This window comes from Perca flavescens, chromosome 3 (assembly GCF_004354835.1).
Source record: "Perca flavescens isolate YP-PL-M2 chromosome 3, PFLA_1.0, whole genome shotgun sequence".
Lineage (NCBI taxonomy): Eukaryota > Metazoa > Chordata > Actinopteri > Perciformes > Percidae > Perca > Perca flavescens.
This window is the reverse complement of record NC_041333.1, coordinates 25591049-25616031: the sequence shown is the minus strand read 5'-3', so window position 1 is coordinate 25616031 and position 24983 is coordinate 25591049. Positions and strand designations below refer to the sequence as shown.

Sequence of the window (24983 nt, the reverse complement as noted above, 5' to 3'; positions counted from 1 at the left end):
GCAATCTCCAACTGATCTCATCAAGTGGCGTATGTGTGACACGCCAATTCGTATGCCATTATTGGCGTGTTATCAAGACGCATACTTGCTTTTTATCGTATTTATCAAAGCCGTTTGGCCTCCATTGACTTACATTACTTTGCGTTTGCGTGTGAATTTACGGCGTAGCGAGTTTTATGAAAGGGCGAAAATCCGCGTAGGGAGGTTGGTCGGGGTGGCGGATGGGCCAAACACAGGACTCTCACCCAGGAGACCGGGGATCGTGTCCCGCGTGTCCTAAACTCAACCGTCGCTTTCTTTTCCTAAACCCAACCCGTCCGCTGTATACAGCGCTGAAAATGCGTACAGATAACACGCCACTTGGCTTAAGAAAGTGGGCGTGTATGTTTGGGCGAAGTCATGATGTCATGTAGGACAATCTTGTGTTGATATGCAAGGATGTCATGCTCTACCTTTTTAAAACCAGTCAAACTTGATTTGCACACTACTGGATGGGGAAATCACACTTAATCTTAGTGATGGATGGTTACTTGGTTTGCAAATATATTATGATTCTGTCCTCAGAAGTTCAGAAGACAGCAGAGAGGCTCCTAGCCAGTAGCAATCACTTTGCCACTCCTGTGCTAAAAATGTTCTTTGTAAGCCTTTTTTTTATTTTTAATACTTGCATGTGTTTTCTGACATAGTATTTATAAGTACTATTTTCAAAATAAAGGGTTTGGTATTTCATTTGTCCTGTCTTGTTTGCATGTCTTATGTTATGTGTTGATGATCACACTGGATCAGTCTGTAATGGAGCTACAGACCATGTGTCCCTGCAACATGACAGAAAAGGTTCCACTTTACAGGCGGTCATAGCATATAGCAGCTTTATTTAGAAATTTTTACATTCTCATAAATTAGATCAAATTGTCTTAACTCTTGATTCGCGTATATTGCACTACCACAAATTAAAGGGGGCTAGAGATATTTTAAGACTTATATTTCCTCTTATAAATGAAGAGTAAATCAGAGGAGAAAACATAAATAAAAAGGCTCAGAACTTCCACAGACCACACAGGCGGTGTAGTCTGAAAAGCTACGGACAACCTGCAAAAACTAAAAAAATTCAATTTACAAAATATCTTTCCACTTTCCATCAACTATAAACTCAGGAATCAAAGTCTCCATTTTGTAATGAAAATATGTTAACTGTGTCAGGTAGGCAAGAAGCTCTGGGAGATAACTTTCATAGAACAATCAGTCCAGAACGTGTGTACTAGTTTGTCATTATTCCATTTTTGGATTAGAGAGATTAGGAGAGTACATCTACTAACTTCATAAATGTTGATATTCATGCCTACTTTATGACTGTATGTTGTAAACAGGTTACTGACCTGACCTGCCATGGTACTCTTGATGGAGAACTACCCATGTAGTGAAAGTGTTAACTAAGAAGACAGGAAATGGATTATTAGGCACAATGGTCACTAAGCTTTCCTCAGGCAGCTGCTGAAATGTCACATCCAGCAAGCCTTCACGACCTGACCTCATTTACATGAAGAGGGGAAAACTGACTGACAAAATGCCAGGTAGGGTTGTTGTTTTTTGTAAGTCTTTAAAGAACTGGTGACATTTAAAGCCTAGGTCCATTTAGTCAGCTAAAATGTCATTTGGATGTGACCACTGTTTAAAAATGGCTGGTCTGAGGTACTTTTTCAGTGTAGGCCCGGAAGTTTAGAACTGATTCAAAGGGACGCCCCTCTGGCTTTGTTGCAAAATGTTCTGTCTTTCAAAGTGCACACTTGTCCTTTACTGGCAGAATACAGTCCTGTGCATGACATGAGTTCTTCATTTGATGCAAAGTAGAGCGGGCAGGAGGATGAGAAACGGGTTAGCAGGGCTGGAACATCTCACGGCAGCGTGGCAAAAAGGTATTGTTGGCTTCTTTGCGACGATGAATAAACAGCAGGACATGCAGCCACTTAAGCCTTCATCAGGGCACTGACCACAGCGCGGGCGTTGAGGCTGCGCAGGTCGTTGTAGGTCTGCCCTGTGCCCACAAACACAATGGGCTGGCCTGTGATGTAAGTCATGGAGATGGCAGCACCAACCTGTGAAGGAGCAAGAAGTTCCATATCCATAAAGCAAACATTTCCAGATCAACACCGTGCTTCAGACTATTCCAGGTTGAATTTGACATGCACTTTGAGTCTCTTAAGTTGGTATCCAATAAGAAAACTATATTAATATCTGATGTCTACTCAAATTTCTTTGTTTAAGTGCTCCTGCTGTCTATATTATTAACGGAAGTTTGAAAGTCTGTCTCTTTTGTACCTTTGTATCCTTTATTTCTCGGTTTAGATTATTACTTTGATATTTATTTTCATATATTATATGTACATATTGATGTCTTATTTTATCTGATTACGTACTGTGATGACTGAATATCTGTAAACTAATTTGTGAAAATAAGATAAAGTTTGAAAAAAAAAAAAACCTGTTAAGGAGCAAGGATGACGCATGAGAGCTACAGACTTTCCAGCTGCAAATTAAAAGTCCTAAAAACAGCCACAGACAAATCCTTAACTGCATCTAAACATCATTTAGAGGCCACTTAATTAATTAAAGCCGGATAGGAATATACATAAGATACCTTGTCGTCGATGGTGTCAAACTTAGTGAGAACAATTCCATCAATGAGGCGAGGCTTGTCAGACATGGAGTGGTCTGCCAGAGCCTGATTGAACTTTACCTGGAGGACACGAGAAAAAAGAAAAAGTTGAGTTATTCATGGGAAAACTGATGACACCAAAGTTAACATGTATTGCATCTCACTAAGTGTAGAGGTAAGGAAAACACACATCTGTCCGCAATAATGACAACACATCACTGACCTCTGCTGGAGAGTTTAAGAATAACAGAAATCCATTGCATCATACAGCATTTCGGTATTTACTCAGTACAAAGTTCTAGTAAGTGATCACATAATTATGTAAACTTTGAAGTAAAGGATTTGAAGTGTTCCTGAAAAAACCTTAATTCCCATTCAAGTTATAATAACACTGCATTTCTCCTCAGTCGTCAATTACATTTCTTCTCAACATAAATAAAAATAAAGTGTGAATTTGTGAGTGGCCTTACCAGCTGGTCAACTGCCTCATTGCCCACCAGAGCCTCTCCAACAAACAGTACTAGGTCAGGCATGTTGAGCGCGATAAGTTTGGCCAGTGCTGTCATTAGGGGGGCGTTGTCCTGCATACGCCCAGCAGTGTCCACCAGCACCACGTCAAAGGCCTGGTTGCGCGCTGGAGGGATGAGAAACACAGAAGGTGTACGTGTGATTTTACCATATGGGGTGATATGAACAGTTAATGGAAATGGCAAGTGGAATCGACAAAGAAACAACAGCTTTACAGTTAATAATTACTCCACAGTAAAGGAAGTATTTTACCATAGGCAATGGCCTCCATGGCAATTCCAGCAGCATCCTTCCCGTAGCCCTTCTCATAGAGCTGGACTACCGGGCGTCCTCCGTGCTGCTGGGGGGGATGCAGAGAGTTGAGGCGGCGCTGATGAGTGCGGAGCTGCTCCACGGCTCCGGCACGGAACGTGTCACAGGCTGCGATCAGCACAGTGAAACCATTCTCTATCAGCCAAAAAGAGATCTGAAGCAAGACAGAGACACATTTGGTAGGACACAATGTGGACATGAGAAGAAAAGTGTAAAAAAGATATACCAATATTTAAAATGTACACTCTGAAGAAAGAGATCCGACATCTAGGAGGTGGGCAAATATAAAACAACAACAAAACAAAAAAAACGATCATGTTTACATATTCAAGAATAGGCCATTTTTCACAGAAGACATTTTGACATGCCGTTGTTCATACTTGCTCACGGTTTAGAACACTTGAATAGAACAGGGCACGTTTGTTTTCAATACTTGAGTATCATACTAGCGCTTCTCTCACATTATCTGCACTGCCCAAGACAATTGTGACTGCTTTAAAGAAATACAGACAAGCCAGAGCGTTTTTTCCCCCCTATCCCAGAATAGATAAGTGGTGTAGCCAGACCATACTCTATGTCTGGTAACGCAAGGCTACCCCTGACATAATGTTGAAATAATTGTTTAAAATATTGATTTTGTCTGCGTGGCCCACCCATAACGCCAACTCAAATATTTGAAGACCCGCTACTAATCAGAATGTTAATTTGTATGATCGACGACCCGATTCGTAACGTTAGATTAACCACAGGTCCGCGGATATAATTCTGTTATCGCTCTCTCTCCCTCTACTCCTGTCACGCCTCGCTGTTTACATGCCACGGGTAAAACGACGCCGGCTGAGGATACACCGGTGTATCCTCAATTATAACTCCTCCGAGAAGCCTCCGAGAAGCCTCCTCACTCCTCGATGTGCACTTTATGAATTGGGACATCCTTAAACATGGCGAGCTGAGAATGATTTCCAGGTCACAAGCCAGAGGATCGAGGATCAAGGAGTCTAATGAGAAAGGGCTCCACACTGGTAAAGATCCCTATTTTCAATTATTGTCTTATTTTACTTTTCTCACCTACCCCCCTTCCTGTACCTTACTTCCTTTCTTCGTTACTGAGCGGGTTTAATGCTTCCACCTGTCACCCCTCATTACCACCTTCACCTGGTCCCTCTTCCTTTCAGGCTGCACTCCCTCTCAAGTCGCTCTCTCTCACCTTCACATGGGGCGGCAGCTGGTCAGACTAGTTATATTTTTCACGTTCATTCTTAATAACATGTCCAAGTTAATAAACTGACAGCCTTGTTAATCCTTATTTCTTGACGATGGACTTGTGAGGCTTGTGTGACTTTTGTTAGTTCTAATTTGTTTTGTATTTGTTTTCTTCTAGATTCACTGGCCCATGTGTGTTTTTTGTTGTCCTTATCATTTGCGTCACCACTTTTTGTGTGGAAATAAACTTTGTTCAGTGGACTGAAGGCTCGTGGCTCATGCATTCTGACCGATGCCCCGACGACGATAGCACTCAAGCTCACAAATTGAACCCTCTTCCTTAAAAAGGAAAAATCTGGCGCAAAATGAACCTAGGGGTTAATTACACGTGTACCGAGTCGACCGTTCTCTGGGATATGTTTTCATGCTAATCGAATGCGACCAGTTTCATCGCAAACCGCTAATTAGCTTATAACGCTAGTCTTCGAGGCACAAGGAAAGTAAAAATAAATCATGGGTAAATAGTCAGCAAACCACAGGAACATTGGGGCACTTGGATTAAAATGGTCTCTTTGGAGCACATGTCATTACACTTTTAACAATGACAACTCACCTTGGCCAGGTTGGTGGACTTTCCAACCCCATTGACACCACAAAAAGTAATGACAAAAGGCTTTCGCTGGCTCTGCGCCTCCATGACATCTCTCAGAATATCTACCCTTCGCTTGGGCTGCAGGATCTGCACCAGTGAGTCCTGCAGAGCCTGCTTTACCGTTGAGGCCACAGCTACACACAAAACAAAACACACACACACACACACTTTAATTACTTACACAAATGATCTAATTTTGTTAGAATTAACATGATTATAGTTACTATATTGAGCTTTGGACTAGGGTGAGAGCACCCAAATAATACTTCATTGTCATCAATAGGATAATGAAAGTACACTTTCTAAGGTTCTTTTTGATTTGGTTGTGAAAATCATGAGCTAATATTGAGAACTGATATAGAGACTAACATGGATATACATGGAAAACTGTACACAGATAGGCTGATGGGCAAGTTGCACTGTTGTGAATCTCAGTATGAATCCACTGCTAAATCTCAAGCAACAAATAAGGGGCCTAATTCAATAAAAACATCTACAATATAAAAACATGCAAATGGTCTTGCAACACTAATCCCATTTAACGTCCCCATATGTGGGATGTTACAATGTACAAATACAACATTTTGGTCGGAGCGACATTTTACATCACATGCTGTGCATGCGATTTACTGTGGTTATCATATAATGTTGGGGAAAACACATTACTGTAATCCCATTTCCTAGCAAGTAAGCCCGTGCTCTCGGAGAAGGACAGGTGAAGGCAGAGAAGACGCACATTGTGTTGCAACTAATCTTTGCACCAAATAAATAAAGATTTGAAGCGGCAGAGGATTGTGGGTATGTCAAAGTGTACTTACTGGTGAATGTGCCCATGACTTTGCCCTCCAGTTTTTTGGCTACAGAGTCACAGAGCTGGGAGGAGATGTCAGCTGCTACATTCTTTGCTTTTGGATAACAAAGGAGAAGAATGAATAGCAGAAGGCTGCAGAAAATCAAGAGAGTGAGAGAGAGAGAGAGAGAGAGAGCTGTGCTATCATACCAATGAGGTGTTCCCTCATCTTCTCAAGCACTGACTCCATGTCCTCCCGGGTCAGGCTCTTGGAGCCCACAAGGCCCTTCAGCATCCCAAACATGCCCCCAAAACCACCACCCTTTTTGGAGCTGAAATCAACAAACAAAGCTAGGCAACGGTTCACTGTAAAACATAAAGCAAGACATGGCAGGTATTTTGTAACAATAGCATACCTATATAGTAATATACCCTTAAACAACAATCTAACAGTTAAACACTCCTTGTCCACTACCTTGTCTTGCTTGTTTCACTGATAACCACTTTCTCCTCTTCTTCAACCTCCATCTCCTCTTCCTCGCTGGTCTCATAGTCCACAGACAGCAGGTCACCCTTCATGGAGCTTAGCTGCATCCCCTGAAACACACACAGGACAATGAGACCTTTATTTTAGGAATTTATTTGAACATTAGTAATGTGATTAGTGGAGATGTCTCTTTAACTAGAAATCTCTTTTTGGGGAGAACTGGAGGGGGGGTACATACCAGGTCAATGTGTGCTTCCTGGTTCTGATCGCCACCATTTTGGGAACCATCTCCATTCCTTCCACTGTAGTCCAGCTCCTTGGTGCTGCTACCACGATCGCCCCAAACACGCATTTGTTTCTCCTTAGGCTTCTGAGGCTTTGGGGACTTACTGTGACTGGGATGACAGATTATCAGAATTAAGCAATCAGAAATAAACAATAAGACATGCTTTACACTGTGAGACTGACAAAACCCTTCTAGTTATTGTAAAAAAGAAAGTGTGATCATTTCAATGCACATTAACAGTATTTTTTGAGTGTTGAAAAACACAATAATTTTTCTGACTCTAATAAGGACAAGTAAAAAAAATAACAATTTATGTAACCTGCATTTAATTTTCATCACATCTGATGATAATGCCTTTCATGCTCTTTAAAACTGTGGTTTAACCATAGACTGTTAATATACAGTCTATGGGTTTAACTGTAAATGATCCACTTGGTGATCAAAAACTTTGCTCATTGCTGAAATAAGACTTGATACAAATCGCTCCGTGCATTGCCCATTCTACACTGCTGTTGGAGAGTCAGCTAAGTAAATCAAAATACAGCTGTACGAACGGCCTTTATTTAAACTATATCTTGCTTGACATTCATGAATGTATTTACTCTTACATGGGTTTTGCAGTAGGCACCATCGTGCGCTTGAGAATAAATTTCTCTCGATTCTTCTGAACGATCTCCTCAGGAGTCAAGCCTTGGTTACCATTCTCGACTACCTTCGGCCCAGAGGATGAGGCCTTGCCTTGATCCACCTTAACGGGCTCAGCTGCAGGAGCTGGCAACAATTGGAATATAAAATCAAGTTAGGATTGAGATTGAAATGTTGACCCACCCACACCCACACCATTTAGAATGATCTATTTTAAAACAACCAGCTCCAACATCACTTACACTCCTTTTTGGTATTTTTATTCTTCTTTCCACCAGGTTCCTTAACTTTTTCCCCACCCTTGGTCTCAATCATTGACTTCACAGTTTTTTGAGATTTCTCAGACTCCTTAAAGGTCCGCATGGTGGCATGGTTCCGAGCTTTGCTGCTCTCCTCCGCCTCTCTAGTGGGAAACATTTGATGTGTGTCAGAACGGGCAGGACAAGAAAAGATGTTGGTTAATGAAGCATCTTTAAATGTTGTTTTGATTCTCATAGCAAACACATCGGTCTGGATTGTATTCATTTTTCTAATGTGGGGTATACTTTATGACATCACTTGCGTTGAAAATCACCTGTAACTGTGTAACTGTCTTTACCTGAGAAGCATCTTAAAGTCATCATCAAATTCAAAGTTGTTTTGGATTAGCTTCAATGCCCCCTTTTGCTCCAGCTCATTCTTATAACGATCCCTAAAATGAAGCTGAATGTCATCTATGAACTTGTCCACGTATGTCAGCGTCAGGATCTTTTGAAAACCCACCTGGACAGAGACAAGGGAAGGAGAAGAATTATCATCAAAATGTAAAACCCAAAATAACATGAATAGCTTATATGTATAACAGTTGCATATTTGCACACCTCAATGGTGTTGAATTCATTTTGTGTGCAGCTGAGAGACTTACCACAAAAATCAACTCAAACTCATTGTCGAGCTTGTATTTCAGACTCAAGGCCTCGTGAGTATATGAATTGTTCCCACTTCGCTCCTGTAACATCACAAACATCGTTGGTCGTTGATATCTATTCTGTATAGGTTCTTGACTGTAGTGAATATAAATACTTGACTTTGTTCTTTGCCTAATTGTTTTGCCCTTTTTAACATATTTATTGTATACACCAAATACACCAAGGCAAATTCCTTGCAAAAAACTTACTTTGTTAATAACTAGGATTCTGATTATGACATGTCAACAGGAGCTAAAAAACACGCCGTTGTTGCTAACGTTACAGCTAATGTCTGGGTCTTCCTAACAATGTGAAATAAGTCACTACATCACAATCTATGTCAACATTTTGCTTAGAATTCGTAATATGGGTATTTGTATGCCACTCACACCTCAAACGTAGCTTGTTTATTACACTTACGTTACGCAGTAAGCTAAGTAAGCGTTGCTACCTATTACTTTAGCGTTAGCATTAACGTTAGCTAGCTAGCTGTCCTAGCTATACCGATAGTAAGACAACACAGACATCTGTCACAGGGTTTTGACCGGTCACCATATCCCACCTGAAGGATTACGGAGCGGATCAAAGCGTTGACAGGCCCGGTGAAGGATTCAGTGACCCCGGCTCCCTGAAAACACCACAGCACTATCCCCCCTTTGCTGAAGATGGTGAAGAAATCTAGCATCTTGCCACCACGTATCTAGAATAAAGAGACAAACACGGGAAAAAAAAAAAAGGTGAAACAGAAGCCCTGCGATGCAGGAATGGGCCTGTAAACCTTTAAAGTGCTAGTGCCTACTCTTCAAACTATTTAATCTTACCAGATATTAGCCCAATAGATAATAAATCCCAACGAGTAAAATCCACCACCAATGCAAAACTGTTTGAGACACGTCAGATGCAGAACTGGGAAGTGACGCGCTTTTCGGTTTTTTTTTTGCTTCCTGAATTTCGCGCATGCGCGATTTAATAGCGAAGCATTGGATTATACTCATATACTGTATTGTACTGCATCAAGAATTTCTAATATAGGACTGCATCCATGATTTTACTTTGCATTTTGTGTGTCACACACTTTTTTTTTTTTTACAATTTTCAATGCAGGACTTATACATTTTATAAAGACTTATAATAAAATATTTCAACAGTGTGAAATAAATTGCCATTTGGTTACCACTCAATCATTTTCTTCTCCAGTTTTTTCTTTGTACATATCTTTAGAGACAGGACCATTTTGTTTTTCATTTTCATTTTTTATATTCCACCTGATCTTGAAAGAAAATTAGAAAATTAAAGCAGGACTCAGTACGCCACCAAATGGTTCAACACAATAAACATGCACTGACTTTTCATGATGTAAAAATGACACAGCGATTCTGATTCAACATTAGTTGGTAACTGTACACTTGGCTGTGCAGGGACCACATGTTCAGGACATCAACAGTTTAACTCAAAGTGAGAAGTGGCTACACCGTTTGAAGATGTGCCTTCGGGACAAACTTTTTTAGATACAGATAGCTTTTACCAGCTTGCCTTCATACTTTCCCCTTAATTTTCCCTGCATGAGATAAATTATAAATTAAGCTTATCTTATCTTAATTTACATATTATTTATAAAGGCAGGAAACTTTCAGCTGTGTGTATGATGAACGTTTCAAGATTCAAGATATTTATTGTCACATTGTACAAACATTTAAAAAGCTTATTAAGGCACCATTAAAGAAAAACGGTAAGAAGAAAATGTAAGGGACATATTACAACATAATAAAATACGTCAATATAAGAGAAAATGAAGGAACAACAGTAAATATAAAAAGACATCTGCACAACAGAAATTAATAATCTGGTAAAGAAACATAAGTCGGGCGCCCAGATAGCTCAGTTGGTGGAGCGGGAGCCCGTGTGTGGAGGGTTGCTCCTCGATGCAGCAGGCCAGGGTTCAATTATGACCTTTGCTGCGTGTCATTCCTCTCTCTCCCCTTTCATGTCTTCAGCTGTCCTGTTAAATAAAGGCCTAAAAAATGCCCAAAAAATAATCTTAAAAAAAGAGAAAAGAAACAAAAGTCATATACAACACACATATACATTGCATGAAATATGTAGCCTACATTGTGTGTAAAACACACAATAAGTTGTGACAGTCTTATTTATGGGCTTGGTGATTTCACATTAGCATATCAGTGGTTGGTTGGGTTTGTAAGTGTGGAGAACAACGGTTTATGTTGTCCTTCCTCTTATTTCTTCCTAATAAAAAAAAAACAACCATTCAGATCAGAAAGTAGTCTTATGAAATACTCTGGGGAAGTAGCCTATGAAATGTTGTTATTGTTAAAAATCAACTTTTTTGTCCATATGCATGGTTCTAACAAAGGGTTAACTATCTGCTCGGTGAAGTGTAACATTTATGACACTTTGCATTTGAAACTTGACTGGATATGTTGAGGCATGTCTTTCAGCAGTTACCAACTTCCGTTTTTTTTTCTGGGGATGTCAGTAACAACCATTAAAGTTGCCACTTTGTCTTTGTTACATTCTGTTGCTGCCGTTATTTGTTCAGCGACCATAGGTAATGTGTGTGTGTGGGGCGGAGAAGATCCTTTTTGACAGATGAGATCATTGAACACTTTTTCTGGAAGGACTTTGGCGAGGCGTTGAACAAACATAATGAAGACATGCATGGTGAGTTAAGTCTTTTCATTTCTGATGTAAACTTTGTCTTTTTCCGTTTGAACACCATTGTTGTATTTTATCTGTAACTGTGCTATATGTATTAATGTTCATGCTTACATAGCCTTTATGACTTATAAGTGGACTAGGAAGGATTCGTCATTATCAACATGTGTAATCAAGTCAAAAATTGTTTGTCTTTCTCGTTTCAGGCTGGATCCAGAAATTCTTGAAATCAAGAGCATCTGTATCAGCGCAATGTGAACAAGAAGCAAAAGTGACAAACAAGTTACTGTCTTCTGTCGGCAGCGTAACAACTTCACCTTCATCTACATCATCATGCTCTTCTTCGTCATCTTCATCATCATCATCATCACTGGGGACATCCCGTTCAAAATCACAACAGCCACAGTCTGCTCTGAGCTCGCTGCTCAGATGGAACCGAAAGTATGACGTGCTTGTGTGTCACAGCTCCGTGGACAGTGACATTGAAGAGGCTGTACGCCTGGTCTCTTTCCTGGAGGCTTCGCCTTGTAGTCTAAGGTGCTTTCTGTGGCAGAGGGACACCTGTCCAGGAGGTGCAATGTCCACAGAGTTATGCCAGGCTGTGCAAAACAGCCACTTAAGGGCTCTGCTTATCACTCCTCACTTCCTGCAGGATGATTGGTGCAAGTATATGATGCACCAGGCTCTGGCAGAGGGACCTATGTCCAATCGTATTATTCCCCTGGTTCAGAACCTGTCCCACTCTGAGTATCCTCAGGAACTGAGGTTCTACTTCTACATTGACCTGAGCAGAAACCCTGACCGAGGTTATGCTCTCGTCAACAAGACTGTTCTCAAGTGTGAGTAATGGAAAAGATTATGTTCTTTGGGCCAGATTTATAAGCATAATTTGAGTCTGTTCTCAGTCCCAAGTCTGTTTTCAGCAAATTGTCTTTTTCTCTCCTAAATATGTCAAGTTATTATTGTGGTTCATGTAAGCTGCAAAAAAGAAGAACCATCTGCAAATTACCTTACAGTTTTTGGAGGGCAGGATTTTCTTAATATTCTCCTCTTGTTGTCTTCTCCAGACCTGAAAGACCTGGTTAAAAATGAGAAGACATTTGATTGCAGCATGGACAGCCATGGACTAGGTGGAGAAGGCAGCCCAAAAAAAGACAAGCTGATGTCAGAGTATTTCCCCGCTGAGACTTCAGTATCGTTGGAAGAGATAGAGAAGAGAGATGAAAGCTTCAGTGTCGTTTCCTGTAATCATCAACAGTGATCAAAGCCAGCAATAAAGGGCAAGTGGCTCTGAATTAAAAACTGCTTCTATTGAACCAACTCTCTCAACTTAAGTGACCCTTTTATTGCATCATGTTGGTATTTAAAGCAAAATGATGCTAGGGCTTTTCCTCTTTTAATGTGTATAACCCAAACTGGGTCTAAGCATGTGTGATGAATAGGAAACCTAACCTATATATCCTGTGTCCGATCTAGAGAACTAGCCTACAGTGTGTTATGTCCTAGGTAAACAATGAGCACATATATTAAAAATGTGTGGTTATAGTCTGAGCTTGTTACACATAATTCAGTTTAATTGCAGCCCATAGTTAATGTTTACAATATAGAAGACACTAAAACGCCATAAATGCATGTGATCCTCCTTTGAACAGAGTAAAAACTGAGAGAGTACTTTAATGTGGATTATACTGTGGATGAAATGACAATAATAGTGTGATACATATAGCGTTTACCACTAGGTGGTGTATTTTCCTCTTCTATCCAATCAAGAGTGCTTGTGAGGAGATGCCAGTCACAGATGTGTGATCTTATAATGTTCAAGATTTTACCATTGACGACAATGATAACAGTCAGTGTCTGGTACATGTGTGTGGGTGAAATAGAGAGCGAGAGTACAAGGGGCCCACCCGTGACAAACTGACAGTGGCATGACCTTTTTGCTGAACTGGGACTTTAAGTAATAACAGAGGAAGTGTGATTCCGTTTGAGAAAATTCACAGCTTCATGTTTTACTTATCTCTTAAACACAACGAGAGCTCACAAGTATGGCTCTGCTCTGCTGGTATTAGTATTTCAGTCCCAATATATTTCTGAGTGTTTTTATCTCTTTCAGAGAAGTCTGAACATGTTGAAGAATAGAACCACCCTTTCCTTCCTTTACCCAAACAAAAAAATTCAGTTCTCTGTTAGGTATGATTAGCCCTAAATGCCCTTGGCAGCACCTTCCATTGATAATCAAATATATGGGCAGTGCTTCATTTCAGATTGTTGGCATTTTAATGCGTATCAACTATAATGTGGAATGTCAGGTGTTCACTAAGTCAACTGGAGCATGACATTTGTGATCCTGATATTTTTTTGATGTAGGCAAGGGCTGTTTTTTTATTCTTATGTCTTTACATGAGACACCATCTGTCTATATGTTCTCTTTTTCTGCTTTTTATTAATCTGTATTATCCTCCCATTTCCCTATCCCTAAACACCAACAGACATTTAGCGCCACAATAAAAGACCTTAGATAATCGCCTCCTTTGTGGCAAGCCAACATTATAACATATTTAGACTAATCTCTGAAAGACACAGATGTTCTATGAGGCTTTTTCTGTTGCCATAACAAATCCTCTTCCAGATGACACGACAAAACAGGAAACTAAAACCAAATCTCCTTTTTGTCACTGCACATTTCTCTTCATCTTGGCTGGCAACTTTTACACACCAGCAATGCACCACCAATGGTGTGCTAAAGCCTTGACCTAGCAAGAGTGTGTACTCTACAGCTATATAGTTTGACTAACAAGAGAGGGAGACTGAAAACGTACATGATGGCAACAGCACGAATGGGTTGACATTTGGACTCCTTTCAAATACAATGCTACGGAAAGAAAAAGTAAGTATAGTTTTTTTGCCTCATGGCAAAAAAAAAAAAAAAAAAATAGCTGGGAAGAATGCTACAAAAATTAAGAGTCACCTCAATGTTTGGCTCAAAATGGTGAATTGTCATTTTTTAGACTTTAGTTTTTGTACGGATTTAAGAAATACCATATAACGTGTTAACTCGTGAGCTTCAGGGGTCCTGGTACAATAACAAGCTAGCTGGTAGGTTGATTTTGTTACCGTTGGAAAGAGACAGTAGGCTTCCCTCTGTTTCCAGTCTGTATGCTAAGCTAAACTAACTGGCTGCTGGCTGTAGCTTCATATTTATCATACCTACGGAACTCTCGGCAAGAAAACGACATGTTTCCCAAAATGTCAAGCTATTCCTTAAGCCATCTCCAAAAAACACTGGTGTAACATTAACAACAATGTGACATTGCTTGCATATGGAGGTTTAGCCAAACTTAACTTAACCCCTAACCCTTGTAGCGCCCATTACGGACACTGCATTTTAACCCAAACCTAACCAGTATCCGGGCAAACTAAATTTACTAGCCTGTTTAAGATAAGTTTGTTTAATTTGGAGTGCTAAACATGCTGTCCACGCTAACTAAAGCATAATATAAATACAGCACATATTTGATATTCAGGTTCTGATGATTTTTAATGGCTCGATGCCAACTAAATATAGGCCTAGTTTATTTGCAATGTCTGCTTGATATTAGAATGCACAGCATTATACAGCCTACCACTTTGTCTTCTGGGTAGTAGTCAGCTCTTTTCGCTTGTGTTGCATGCAAAGATGTAAATATTTGTTTCCAAATCCATGTTAATGGTAGCCTAAAATCTATTTGGATGAAATTGTATCCACAAGCAGTCTGCTGAAGTTTGAATGCTCATTCTTGGTCTACAACTAGAATAACATGTTGCATGTTTTCTTTGACTAAATTTTTTTTTTATGGCTGAGACTAAGGTCTAAAATTTGATTAAGTCTGCTAAAAACTGACGAAAACTAGGATCAAGTTGATGATTAAAGTTGATGTGACTAATACCTACATGGACTTTTGATTTTAGGACTAAGACTAAAGCAATATCTAAACATAGCTGACAAAAGCCCCTGAAAAGGCATGCTTTGAGTCAGCATCCCAGCACTTTCACTATGAAGCAACAAATGAGGCCACAGGACGGCAAGCTGGTGTGCTTTGGAACACCAACAGTATGGAAAAGCAATCAGCTGTTAGTCACCACTGGGCGCTGTGGAACAGACCTGGACATTTCTATCTGCAATGAGTAAATTCAGCTTGCCATGCTACAGCGAAGGACCAGCTGGGTTAATTAAAGGAGAGCAGGAGACCAAACCATACTATGTTTTTTTTTGGCAAATTATGTGAAATGAAAATTGTACACTAAACACACAAAACCATGTCATCTGTCCCTCTTGCATGTCTGGGAGAGAAGTTGTTTTCTACTATGTCTGCATTTGGTGCCGACAGAATAAACAGCAGCAATTGTATACTGAGTCAGACATGAATTATGGAAACCATAACTTGATAATGAAATGCAACAATTATATTAGTAGGCTTGTAAGTAAGTGATTCACATACTTCGGTCTGGAGCCAGCAAATATTTGCTCAAGGTGTTATCTCGGTTTTGAACTTTTGTTGCCAGCAGATACAAGTGTTTATTCACAATCTAATAAAAGATAGGGCAACTCCTCATAATTAGCAGAAGATCCCTGACATGAAAAAGTTCATTAACCTGTGCACTTCAGTTTCAGCCCCACAGGCAGCCTACATTTATGCAGCCATGGTATTTTGATGTGTCTGGATTTGCCTGGATTAATTATTAGCAATACTAAAAAAGTGACGCATATTTCTCACATTACAAAGCAGTCTCTAATGTGTGTAGCAAAAGGCTCTGCACGAAAACCTGCATTTATAATTCCTTCCTAATGCTGAAGGTGCATTCTAAACAAAACAAGAACAGCCACAATTCAACCAACCAGTTCCAAATGTAGGTTCTTTGGCATGATAAAGGGCCTGCGGATGCTCAGGAATCATTGTGCTACATTGAACTTCTCCCTTCCTATTGCAGACAAAGACGTACCCTATACAAACTTGGTTAAATGATGCATCAAACTCAATTCCTAGTTGATATTTAGAGGTTCCCAAAAACAGGCCTCACTTAAAGTCAATACATTATGATTAAACATTTGTTTTAGTTTTTATTAATTAAGCCACAACTGTAGGTTATATAAAGTAGTTTATAAGCTGCAATATTTAAATGATGTTGACACATTAATCATTCAATACTAATAATAATAATACTCCAACAACGCTATTATTCTGAAAGGAGCCATTCTGAATAATGAGTAGACTTGCTATTATGGACATTTACTGACAGAGCTGAGTACTTCCTCCACCACTGCTCGTCCCTGTGTTTCACTGTTATATTTTAAATTCAGAGGTTTAAAAGAAGAATCTCACAGCCAACAGCAAAGTATTTCCAGATGTTGTTCCTCTGGGATACAAGTCCAGTTTGAGGCGGATTGAGGAGGCATGGGGCATATAATCACAATAAACTGGACATCACATGGAACGATTCGACAACCTGTGAACTTCAAAATTCAACGCCACACCGCCAAGTTTCGGCTTGTACATTTTTACAGGCATGGCATTTTGGATCTGTTCTCTCCAGTGCGCGTACCCACATGCGCATGCGTCCTTGCGTTGAGTGAAAAGGGAACGCGCTGTAACGGAGAGAATTAGAAAAGCGTTCCAGTGAACCGCTATACGTTCCTACCATAGACTGTTAATATGAATACAGTCTATGGTTGGTACAGACTTCAGACCAACTGTAAACGCCCCTGTGCTTAGCGTGTACGTTTCTTTTTTCCGCCAGCTTCTTGTTTCCGCCACATTTTTCCGAGGGATGAACTTTGATGCTCACATCGCACCAGTGCTTCCATCCGGGTGTGTGCGCTACAGGCAGACGCATATTTCGCGTTTTCCCACGCAGTGTGTGTCACCAAGAGCAACGTGAACTTGGTTGCAACATCACTGTACAGTACAACAGGCTTGTTCCACGGAACAGAGCTCATCTGTCGGGCAGCGCTGCTGGTAAGTAACAACCTTTTCGAGCTAACCTAAAGCAGCCTGTGTTGGAGTTTTCTAGCCTACATGCCTGTAGGGAGACATGGGGCACCACTGATCTGCTATAATTGGCCTCATTGGATCACAATATAGGGAATGTATTATATTTATTTGTACATTTGGATCAGTGTATTTAGTTATGTTTTCCTTTTGATCGGTTGGATGGATGGGTTGGGCTGGAAAAGACTTGGCTGCATCATGTCTGTAAAGGATAATGACATGTATTCTTGAATTTATTCAACCACCGAGAGTTATTATGTCCTGTGATCAGTGGCATTGAATCTGACTTGAAGTGGAACTAAACCACAAGCCTTCCGGGTACCCTATAATTTCTCTCTTCTCACTCTAATAATCAGGCAAGGGTACACTGGGAAATACGTTTGGCCAATGTTAATAGATAAAGACTAAGGAGCTGCATTGGCATTACTGCATGAATAACATAGTAACAGAGTCATCAATACATATACATAGTTTGTGATGCATCAGTCTTGTGTGTTGCTTATTGCTGCAAAACCCAGATGTGTTTTTCCACTACAGTACATACTCCTGAATGTAGTTTAACACAACATTTGACTGAAGAGTATACATTTACTGTAGTATGTTTCAGATATGTCTGTTACTTTTACAATAGACTTCTATTTATCACAGAAATACTGTCTTTTCTTTTGTAACTTAACCACTGATGTTGCATTTAATGGGACTTTGTCATATTTGTTCACATGCAATTTATTTTGTTACTACACAAGGTCAAGGGATACACACACGCAGACATGCAGACACACACACACACACACACACACACACACACACACACACACACACACACACTGGGAAGCACCTGTCCTTGAATCAGTCGATTGCAGTCTGCCTTTTAGTTCAAGCAAAGAACAATCTTTGTAATTTAGTCTAGCAGCCAGCAACAAGATCAATATGACAATCAAGAATGGATATTATGAAAAGGGCTTTCATTTTTCCATTTATATCTCTCAACCTACATTTACCTGTAAATGATGACAATGTCCTTAGGTGGGGTACCAGTGACAACAATAGATTTAATTTAAGAGCTTTACAGTACCTGCAGAATAATTACATTAAAAGATAAGATGAATGTAATTTAGTGGCTTTATACTGCACTTCACCCTTCCAAAGTCCAAATATGATAACACCCCTGTTCCTGTTTGGCATTGTGCCATGAATCTTCCCAGCTGGATCAGGACAGTGCCTTTCACATCACAAAAGACAATCTGCCAAAGTTGTGGTGGGTGGGTGAGTGGAAAGCAAATATTGTCTCGAACTTGTACATAGGAGGCAGGACAATTACTGTAGGAACTTAGCCACGATGAGGTCTGATGTGACAGCGTAGGGTACAGAAATGTAACTGTATGCATACTGCCATAACTGGGTACAGAAATTTTAACTGCTGTTCTTTCAAAAAACTTTATTATACAGTAATTTGGGATTACTGATTTCTGATCCATTGCCACCATTGCATTCCCCTATTGGATTCTTGCTTCTTGTTAGTGTGAGGCATTTTTGTTTTGTTTGCCACAACTCTTGATTGTGAATGAGTGTGAGGATGATTATGTAAACCTTGATGTCATCTTTCAAAAAAAAGATAGGCTAGACACCCAGATGGCAAAATATGATTGAACGAATGAAATATTGTTTTACTATACTTTTTCAATGTATTGAATCTATATTGATCCTGACAATGAAACCATATTGAAAGTGCTCGTTATGTCAGATTTTTAGTCGTGACTGACACTGAATGTGCCTAGTTGATTTTGATATATTGAAACAATGTTAGACTAATTACAGTAACTACAAGAAACCAAAAATTGTTATGACATTTTCTTTATTTATACTTTATTTGTAAATAATTATATTGTTCACATGTAAATCAAGTTTAAGAAAACTTGCTTTCATAAACAAAATTAGCTAATGTTTCCAAAAAGTAAATGACATTAGGACCAATTAAAATTTACATAATGCTTACTAACAAAATTATGGTGTCCCGTAAAATGTATTCTGAAACTATACTAACAGATTAGAAGAGTGTACTATATGATCACCCCATGGGATTTCACCTCTCTAAATTGCTGACGGTCAGCTGCAAAATCTTTGTGTTGCAGTGCAAAAATTTAAAAAAGACAGATAGAAAGATGAAAAGTTGATTTTAAGATAGTTGCAAACCTTTCCATCCTAATTATATATGAATTACATAAGATGGTCTTTTATACACATTCTTCATTTCTAAGTGTCTATTTGTTTTGTTTTGTTTCTTACTTACCAGGACACTTCAGTTACTTTTCTGGTGTTCAGGTGTCAGCATGTACCTAACACTACAAACCGTATTAATTATGTTCTTTTTGCTATTAGATCGGAGGCCAAATGGGGCTAAGGGGGCTTTACTGTGAATCAATATTATCCATATTTTATTGTGATACAAACTCACATAACGTGCTGAGAGTAGACCATTTGTACTAATAAAAGACAGTTTTCTTTAGATCAACTTGGAAGTCCAAACTTGACAGATTATAGAGTGGTGTGTTGGAGTGACAAAGGGGTGGACAGAAAATAATATCTTTCCAATGTGTAATACACTTAGATTGCAGTTGTTGTACATCATTTTAGATAGATAGATTGATAGATAGATTTGGTCATTGTCGCCTGTCAATGGCATAATATGCGCCAAGTGTTATGGTTCTGCCAGAAGCTGTCATAAATTGACTTTATCCAGTTTTAAGTCACATTTTTACAATACACTTTTTAGATCTTGGTTGTTTTTTAACTATATATTTTAACCAGATGAAGGATTTTAGTCATCGGACATCTGGATCTAAAGTTATCAGAGAAACAAGCTAAGCTAGCGGCAGCCCGGCTCCAGCCACTCCGCCGACATTGCCCCATTTCGACTGTATTACTGATAAATGCTTTGGTAATAAATACAAAAACTACAATGTGCTGTTTTATTTTAGTTTACAGTCACATTTTAATTGAATGGTGCTTAACAAATGCACAAATGTAAACAAAGTAGTATTACTGTCAATGTACTGTATTACTGCTTCTGCCTCAGGCTCTCCCTCCCTCCTCTCTGTCTTTTTATTGTTAACACTGAAATAACAATGATATGATGATGAATCATGTGATTGTCCTTCCACGTAAAGGGGACTAAGAATCTAACGCCCTTTCCTTTGATGGAAAGATTAAGTAATGAGCAAGCCAGAGAGAGAGGAGCTCACGAAACTCAAAACACACAAGCACTATGTTTTGACAAGGTCAGTATTTGACCAGCAACTGTGTATTTAAACTCAAACTTAAAGTAACTTGCCATTTGCTTAAGGCCAGGCAAAGCAGCCTTTATGTAATTGTTTTTTAAACGGTCTCCGCTCTCTGCTGTCACATCTCTACCTTGCTCACACAATTAAAGGGAGCGGCAACATTGATGTAAAAACTACAGATAAATCAGTAAATACGCAGGCTATTAAGTGATATAGGGATGCACTGATACCGATGCCAGTATCCAGCATCGGTCCGATGCCATGCGCATGTACTCATACTTGACATCATAAAATTACTCCAATACTACCACACGCAATACCACCTTATAGCAACGTTACATTAACTTCTCCGTTGAGCAGGTTTAGGCAGCAGAAGAGGAGCAATGCCAGCTGTTTGGAGATTTTAAAATAGGCTCTCATATATATATATATATATATATATATATATATATATATATATATATAGTACAGGCCAAAAGTTACGACACACTTTCTCATTCAGTGCGTTTCCTTTTTATTTTCATGACTATTTACATTGTAGATTCTCACTGAAGGCATCAAAACTATGAATGAACACATATGGAATTATGTACTTAACAAAAAAGTGTGAAATAACTGAAAACATGTCTTATATTTTAGATTCTTCAAAGTAGCAACCCTTTGCTTTTTTTGATAATTCTGCAAACCCTTGGTGTTCTCTAAATGAGCTTCATGAGGTAGTCACCTGAAATGGTTTTCACTTCACAGGTGTGCCTTGTTAGGGTTAATTAGTGGAATTTTGTCCCTTGTTAATAAAAAAGCAAAGGGTGGCTACTTTAAAGAATCTAAAATATACCCTTTTCAGTTATTTCACACTTTTTTGTTAAGTACATAACTCCATATGTGTTCATTCATAGTTTTGTTGCCTTCAGTGAGAATCTACAATGTAAATAGTCATGAAAATAAAGAAACACATTGAATGAGGTGTGTCCAAACTTTTGGCGTGTTCTATATATATATATATATATATATATATATATATATATATATATTATTTCACAAAACATAAACTTAGCACAAAAAGTAAGGATATTTGTGATTGGTAGATTATTTCTCTGGGGTAACAATGCTTTTTGGCAATAAATCTTATACCGTTGGAAAGCCTGTTTAGTTCCCTTTCAGATGGTGGCCCATTTGTAAGGAACATGCATTTGTGGGATGAGCAGCAGCGCATAGTATGTGGGTTGCGCCCATGCAAAAATTTGCCAAATCTTCTCTGCCAATGCCAAACAGCTTATTCTGCCATTGACTCGTTTGGTGTTTGGTGGATTGGATGATTGAAGTTTGAAGAAACAAGACATATTGGCAATTTAACAATGTATTCATTTAACAAACAGGAGCCTCAGTAGAGTGTGGAAGAACCATACACAGCCACAACAGCCTGGCCACAGGTCACTGGTCACACACTGCTGTGGGATGGCATCCCATTCTTTAACCAGCATTTGTCGCAAGTCAGCCAGCGTGGTTGTGTTGGTCACTCTGGCAAGAACGGCACGCCCAAGCTGATCCCACAAGTGTTCAATGTTCAAAGCGTTGTCATCTTGGAGGATAGAGTTCGGTCCCAGACTGTGGAGATATGGGATGGCCACTGGTTGCAGAATCTCATTTCTAAATCAGGCACCGCATGGGCACAACCCACATACGCAGCGCTGCTGCTTATCCCACAAATGCATGTTCCTTACAAATGGGGCACCACTTGAAAGGGAACTAAACAGGCTTTATAACGGTATAAGATTTATTGCGAAAAAGCATTGTTACCACAGAGAAATAATCTACCAAACACAAATTTCTTTAAAATTTGTTTATATAAAATTTACAATAACAAAACAAATAATTAAATAATAAAACTCTTCTCATCCCACCTCCCCTCTTACCAGTCACAAAAGAAGAGAACAAAAACTAAATCAACACATTTCACTTTATTTACTCAACATATTTGCTTTAATCTTTTTTTCAAATGTTTGTTTTAGATTCTTAGTTTCACTGTTGAGATTGTTCCATAAACTGATTCCTTTCACTGTGATGCACATTTCCCTCAGATTGCTTCTGTATCTTCGTTTTTTGAATATCTCAGTTCCTTTTAATTAGTAGGCCTAACTGACTTTCTCTTTTTTCAGAACCTTCTCTGGATGTTGGCAGGCAGGCAGGCTTACGCAATACATGATTGCAGTTGACGGCCAGCCATTGTCAGTCATTAATAACACTGGGTTTTGACGTCTTCTCAGTGTACTGGAGCAGAGGTATGAGATTCCCAGCCGTCACCACATCACAGAAACCATGTTTCCAAAGCTGCTTTGTGAAGAAGCACATCAGCAGCCTGTTGCCCGTAAGCTTCACTACTGAAGCTTATGGGCTGAAGCTATTTTAAGTAGCAGTGTCAGCCCAATGTCTCTCATCAGCTTAACAGGCATAAACATGAAGGAAACGATATTTCGATTTGTTCCGTTTGCATGCGGTCTATACACAGCGCTGTTTTAACAACCCCAATGCTAATCTGGAAAATAGCGTTTTTTTAAATTTTTTTTATGGGGGCAAGGTGGAGGGTGGCCTTGACCAACTGCCACTTTGCTTGTTTGAAAGCCATGATGTCTCTCTCTCATGGGTGGGCCAAATTCTCTGGGCGGGCAGAGCAGAGAAAGGGGAGGTAACCTTGCTCCTTATGATTCAGATTTACTCCAGATTCCAGGGCTCGGTTTATTGCCATTTCTAGCCACTGGGGGACCATAGGCATGTTAAAAAATCTCATAAAGTGAAACTTTCATGCCATGGGACCTTTACATTTGTTCTTATTGACAAGAATATCAGAGCAAGCCAAAATCATCTGTGTGTCTGAAAACACCCTCCAACCCATGAGGTTAAGTACTCGTAGCAGTACTCGGTATTGGCGAGTACCCAAATGTAAGGTGCATCCCTAAAGTGATATACCTGCAGTGGTGTTAATATAATAATAATAATAATAATAATAATAATAATAATAATAATAATAAATTGAATTTGTATAGCGCTTAAAATGCAGTCGATAACATGATCGGAGCGAGCTCAACACTAACGAGTAGGGCTGGATCCGAATATTCGGATATTCGTTTGTTGGGTAGGTATTTGATTTTCAATTTTTGGATTTGATTATTTGTTTTATTTTTTCTTTAAAGGCCTTGCAGGGCTCCAGACTGCGACCAAAATTTGAGAGTGTGCGACTGAATTTTACATCCAGTCGCACATGTGTGACCAGTTAATTTGCCCCCTTTGTTACACGTTAAATGTCGAAATGTCGGTACCTGAGAGTGCGTAAGCGCAAGCTTATCTGTCCTCTCTGAAAATTGACAGATAGCAGAGCTCTGACACAAACACACACACTCGCACACACGCAGAGCTGCAGACGATGCAAACTACGTCAGCTCTGCAGTTTAGTTGAAGTCACGGCAATGCTGATAAAGTGGTTGCAAGTATTGTTACATACATACCGTTTTTAAAAACTTCATGCAGACAGCGTTTTCTGCGATATGATATTAATGGCGAGGATGTTGATATTGATGTTACACTTCCTGTGAGACAAGCAGCAGGCACAGTGGTTTATATGCCCTGGTGACTGACTGACAGGCGGAGGTATGAAGGCAAGGCAACTTTATTTCTACAGCACCTTTCAGCAACAAGGCAATTAAAAGTGCTTTACATGAAACATTAAAGAGCAATTCAAAACGGTCATGATGAAAATAATACAGGCTAAAATATAATAATATACAAATACAAGAATAAAAGTTACAGTGAATAAGAAATAAATAATTATTCAATTTAATAGGTTGCAGGATTTTTATTTTTGTTTAATTTCTTTAGAGTGTAACATATTCTAATAAAATAACATAATGTTCTAAGTACATAGGATAAATAGGTTTGGAATTAATTTTACAACTGAAATAATTGTTTTGTAATTACAGAGGTAAAGTACCGAAAAAAGTACCGTTGGGTACTGGAACAGAATTTCAGATATTGGTGCCGATATTGGTTCAGATGCGAAAGGTACCCAATCCTAAGGGTAGTAGCCTAAACAATGCATGTTTAATTTTAAGTTGAATTCATTGTAATTGTAGACTAGAGCTGGTATATTATTTTAAATATTTTGTTTACTGTCATGATAGCAATCGTGCCTTCTATGTTGTATCTTCAAAAGTGACACTGAATTTGAAACAGCACATTGTAATTTCTGCATCTATTATCAAAGTATTAATTAGTAATACAGTTGAAATTAGTAGAAATGTGAATATTCGGTTAGCATGTTGATTTACGGTGTGTGCCACTAAATTTTCTGGTTGCGCCCCTAAAATTTTCAGTTGGGGGCCACTGTACTCCTAGAGAAAAAAGTTAGTCTGGAGCCCTGCCTTGGACACCCACACAGGTGTTTTCAGTTATTCTGGCTGATTAGACCTCTTCCCAGAGGCCTGTACTACGAAGCAGGATTTGGCATTA

The 24983-nt window shown here is 39.2% G+C and overlaps 3 protein-coding genes across 3 annotated transcripts in view; 2 read left to right on the top strand and 1 right to left on the bottom strand.

Annotated features, from left to right (window-relative positions):
* Window positions 1–847: 847 nt before the first annotated feature.
* Window positions 848–9441, bottom strand: srpra (SRP receptor subunit alpha). The gene is made up of 15 exons (XM_028574545.1): window positions 9325–9441; window positions 9066–9203; window positions 8461–8544; window positions 8155–8318; window positions 7799–7959; window positions 7520–7682; window positions 6864–7020; window positions 6614–6735; window positions 6349–6470; window positions 6167–6253; window positions 5310–5482; window positions 3434–3647; window positions 3124–3287; window positions 2636–2734; window positions 848–2093 (listed from the first exon to the last, which is right to left on the bottom strand). The coding sequence occupies exons 2-15, from the start codon at window positions 9186–9188 to the stop codon at window positions 1965–1967; spliced, it is 1962 nt and encodes a 653-aa protein (XP_028430346.1). The 5' UTR covers window positions 9189–9203; window positions 9325–9441; the 3' UTR covers window positions 848–1964.
* A 1357-nt stretch (window positions 9442–10798) lies between these two features.
* tirap (toll-interleukin 1 receptor (TIR) domain containing adaptor protein) lies at window positions 10799–15563 on the top strand. The gene is made up of 3 exons (XM_028573579.1): window positions 10799–11182; window positions 11383–12015; window positions 12244–15563. Exons 1-3 carry the CDS (start codon window positions 11176–11178, stop codon window positions 12435–12437), a joined length of 834 nt encoding a protein of 277 aa, XP_028429380.1. The 5' UTR covers window positions 10799–11175; the 3' UTR covers window positions 12438–15563.
* A 1203-nt stretch (window positions 15564–16766) lies between these two features.
* Window positions 16767–24983, top strand: part of st3gal4 (ST3 beta-galactoside alpha-2,3-sialyltransferase 4) — a 41818-nt gene continuing 33601 nt past the window's right edge. The window contains exons 1-2 of the mRNA XM_028573928.1: window positions 16767–17169; window positions 22640–22762. The gene's annotated coding sequence lies outside the window, so the exon portion shown is untranslated. The remainder of the gene's footprint in view (window positions 17170–22639; window positions 22763–24983) is intronic.